This window comes from Dreissena polymorpha, chromosome 9, assembly GCF_020536995.1.
Source record: "Dreissena polymorpha isolate Duluth1 chromosome 9, UMN_Dpol_1.0, whole genome shotgun sequence".
NCBI lineage: Eukaryota > Metazoa > Mollusca > Bivalvia > Myida > Dreissenidae > Dreissena > Dreissena polymorpha.
Genome location: NC_068363.1, coordinates 56,103,992 through 56,108,548, shown reverse-complemented (window position 1 = coordinate 56,108,548; position 4,557 = coordinate 56,103,992). Strand labels below are relative to the sequence as shown.

General features: G+C 33.5%; 1 protein-coding gene and 1 long non-coding RNA gene across 2 annotated transcripts; one reads left to right on the top strand and one right to left on the bottom strand.

The window, feature by feature from the left end:
- Positions 1–965: 965 nt before the first annotated feature.
- Positions 966–3,728, bottom strand: LOC127843746 (mucolipin-2-like). The gene is made up of 3 exons (XM_052373486.1): positions 3,472–3,728; positions 1,756–1,977; positions 966–1,394 (listed from the first exon to the last, which is right to left on the bottom strand). Exons 1-3 carry the CDS (start codon positions 3,583–3,585, stop codon positions 1,239–1,241), a joined length of 492 nt encoding a protein of 163 aa, XP_052229446.1. The 5' UTR covers positions 3,586–3,728; the 3' UTR covers positions 966–1,238.
- Positions 2,855–4,295, top strand: LOC127843747 (uncharacterized). The gene is made up of 3 exons (XR_008032319.1): positions 2,855–2,934; positions 3,479–3,590; positions 4,204–4,295. It is a non-coding gene; the product is annotated as an uncharacterized LOC127843747 (long non-coding RNA).
- The last annotated feature ends 262 nt before the right edge of the window (positions 4,296–4,557 follow it).

The window sequence follows — 4,557 nt, the reverse complement described above, 5'->3', positions numbered from 1 at the left end:
TTTATACATATAATTCAGCTAAGCAATCACATGGAAGGTTTATATAAAACGGGTGTCATCTCCCGAATATAAGGAAAATATATTGGTATTATAAAATATGCAGAGCTGTCATCAAACCGAACAAGAAGGTTCAATAAAGTTAATGGTCCATTATATAGACAATCAACCATAGTTTTATTTACAGTCCAACCTTTTAGTAGAGACCACCTGTCCATAAAGACCACACCAATTTCCTTCCGAACGATTTCACTACATATTGTACCTGCGAATAAAGCCTACCTGCGAACAAAGACCAAGGACCCCCATTTCACATTCCCAAATGTCCATTTTGATGCCTTACAAAGACCACTATAATCATAACAATCAACGATTTCGCAACTTTCAATAGCAAAAATGGCCATCATGACGCTGTGATAGTCACGTGATAAACATCTAACCAGTAGACTCGTCGGTCGCTATGGAGATATTGGCAAGTGAAAGTTTATTGCACTCGATAGCAGTTGTTTCTTTACTTAACACACATTGCTAATTGGTAGCCGCCTGCTTCTTTTATGCATTTATCTGTTTGTCGAAAGTGTAAGAAGTTGCCTTTGTATTTTAGTGACTCGTGATTAATGTACTAATTGCCGAAAATATCAAACACAAGTTTTTGGCTTTCATCAACTCATTAAGGAAATTTACGGTTTCGTTACAATAACAATGCCAATTACAAACATACATTTTGATATTCATTCCTTTCTTAAATTTCTCCGTAATAAGACGTGCAAAGATTATCGATACGGAATTTGTCAGTTCAAGTACATATTCATGTATGACAATAGTTATTTATACATGATATGATTAATGATATAAAATAATAGAAGCATTAGGATAGAATTAATAAATATAAAATCAAAACTGTGCTTTCAATCTTTTATGGAATTATACATGCATTAGTATTAAACCATTTTAGCAATAGAGCACATACATAGATAAGGTACCTGTTAAAATCCTACTAGCATATTTTGCAATGTTTAATCGACCCTGCGAATAAAGACCACCTGTGAACAAAGACCACAACGACCTAATCCCTTAAGTGGTCTTTATTGACAGGTTAGACTGTATTCAGCAAACAATTAAAGAAAAAGGTCTTATTACGTATTGATCGAAAATGTTACAACAAAGACACTTTTAAATTTCAATATTCGTCTCTTGATTTGCTCCGGATTGTACGTGCCGTTTATCGATTTTCAACATTTTCAGCATGTCAAATGTTTGTATTTATGCGGATAAAATAGCCATATAAATATTCCGCTTCTTATGTTTCCGTTTGGCGTCGCCTCTCTGTTCAAATAATCAAACATCAATACCGTCTTCCTGTTCTGTTGTAGATCTAAGTTGTCTTTATCGTCAATCTACAAAATGCAGCGATCTTTATTTAATTATACTTATTAATTATTTATTCAATTGAGAATGCGGCTGTCTAAAGCAAAAAGAACGAACACTTAAACACCAACATACACAAAATAACAATTAGTTTTAAAGTTATCAAGCAATTTTAATGTACTGGTAAGGGTTATTTAAACTTACATTTACATTAAAGCATATTTAAGGTTTCGTCATTTAATTTCTGAGCGGACTCAGATACGACAAACTCACAGATTTCTGACCCATAAAAGGATTAGGAGGCGCAGCTATTAATTACTTTTTCCAATTATTGTCGTTTTTTCTAAGACTCTTAATTTTGTTATAAAGGATATGTTTGCAATACTTTACCTCTTTAATGGTTGAATAGGAGGTGTTGATCAGAGCAATAATGAGGTTTAGCGCTAGAAGAGTGAACAGGATAACGAAACTGTAAATGACGATGATGACGCTGGCCTTCAAAAACATTTCACTTCCAGCCAGCTCGTAGTGTACAGAGGATACCATTTCGAAGATGTCGTCTGCATATATCAGTCCATACAGCGATTCGGCGGCCAGGGCTTTTGTTTCAAACTGTTTCATAAACACATTGTTTTACATGGCAACACTATTAATTTACCAGTAATGAATTTCATTTATATTGCATTCTCTGTTCTACTATATAAAGTCAAATCTAAGAGCCACACTTGCGTTAATAATTGATAAATCTTTGTATTTATGTGTAAGTGCGTTTAATCTGTGTGTATGCGTCATATTGTTTGCATTATATGTGTATGCAACAAATATTGATAATCGAAATATAGACATTTTACAAGCACAACAATTTTTACTTTCTTGTCATATCATTGCAACACCATACACCGTTTGTAATCGGTTACCTGCAAGTCGGCTCGTTTCGCAATTTTCAAAATGTTCAAACATCATTTCAGGAAAATATTCATACAGTCATACTGACCGCAAAAGTTGATGTGCCAATTTATAATACAAATTTATAATTTATGTTTTATTTTTAACACAGATCCGCCGTATCGTCAAAACATCTCAGGTGAGTAAACGTAAAAACCTAATCTTTGAATACTAAATAGTGCGTAACTGGAGTTTCAGCCATTTAAAAGTATACGTTATTTATGTGTTGTGCTTGTCAAAGTGCATTTTGTAAGTTCAATACACATGGATTTCTTTAAAACAAACCCAGCAGAAACTGAAACTTAATATATTAACAACTAAATGTTTATGTAAGTTTTTTTTCAAATTTACATTACAATAAAAATTCAGTAATTCAGTTTTATTACTCAATGCTTAGACCAAGTTTTGTTTCGTGTCGTGCATATATTACTGAGATTCTTCAACAGTTCTACATCTTTCCAAAGGAACGTTCAGGGCTCTCAAAGATGTTAATGTCGATACTATAACTATCGTTCCTAGTATTTCCTTCGACGAATCAGTCTCGGATGGAATCACAACATACACACCTATCTCACTTTTCAAGTGTGAATTTAGAGTGGACAAGTATTTCTATAAAGTAAACTGGTAAATATTTAAAATGTTTCTATAGAGCAATATACTGCATGATTGCACTAGGCAAGTCCTATGCCTTTCAGAATAATGCATGTTGTTTATCCACGAAACAGATTAAATGATGCTTAATTTAAAACAAAACAACTAGTTGTAGTTTGCCTAAAAAGCATCATACATTATTTTTGCCCATGACTGCTATTGGCATGTATCTGTCATGGCTGCATTGTTTGAAGCCACATGTTAATTTGGAGCTACTTCCGTACTTCTGTGAATGCAATCTTTGCTCATGATAAACAATATATATAACTCTTAAAGAAGATTATCATGTAAGAAATCACAGCAACGTTAATTGGACATAATGAGACTAAAATAAAAATTAAGTAACAACTTCAGGTAATAATGTATTGCATATTCATATAAATAAATGAACATGTTATTGTAGTTAAAATGAAGTATATGCCTGATGGAAAAAATATCAATCACTGTTTTGCAAATGAACAAGTCTGACTTTAAAGTGTACTTGAGTGGTCATCTTGACTTTCCAATTACCTTGTAGGAGTATAGATGGAAGAGAAATCCAGACTTTCGTGCGGAATACATCCGTTTGGACACGTTTCGAAGTTTCAGAATTAAAATTGATTGAGGAAAACATTTCGATGCCATTTGAGGTACGTGTAAAGTTGATGACCTTTGATAAACTTACAAATAAATATATTACAATTAAGCTTTGATGTTAATAAAAAAAGTATTGTTCAATGCTCATTGAAAGGTTATCCATTTGTTATTCCCACGCTTTTAAAGGCTTAAAAGCGTGTGGATATTGTGGTTATCTCCGCCGTCTGTCCGTCCGTCTTAGACACTATCTACTCCTACAGTATAAACACTAGAACCTTGAAACTTACACACATGGTAGATATGAGCATTTGTGCGACGTGCAATATTTGCACTCATTTTTCTAACGACATGCGACGCACATGATAATAACGTTTGACCTAGGGGTCAGATCAACATTCCAAAATCCAAATTGTGCACTGTTGCACATATGCTCATAGCTACCATGTGTGTAAGTTTCAAGGTTCTAGTGCTAGTAGTGAAGGAAGAGATAATGGCCGATGGAGGTTAGAATGGGGCCAAAAAATTTGTTTTAACATCAATTCTTCATTTCTTCACCACTTGAATTCAAAGAATTACTTTAAAACAAAGTAATATTATCACATAAGTTTGTGTGATTCTGATTTTTTGTATCTATTTTATTTTAACCTAACGCTTTTATAATCTAAGGCTGTGAATCGCAAACAACGAGTGAATCCTGGCGTGCAATATTAATTGGCGGTATTACAGTCGGATCAATAACAGCAGCACTTATGTTCGTAATTATTCTCGCATGCTGCTGTCGCCGGAAGCGTAGACAACGCAAGTAAGACATAATAAATTGATACAATCAAGAGTTTAGCGTAATACCAAGCATACCGACATGCATATGGTTTGCATATTTTCGCGTGTTGCTCACACGTTCCTGATTTGTCATTGCAAAACAGTATACATTTACATTTCTGCTTTTAAAATATCGTTTTACTGAAATTATGCAATGAAATTCACGTTTTACATGTCCAAATGTTCAATAACTCTTTAAAG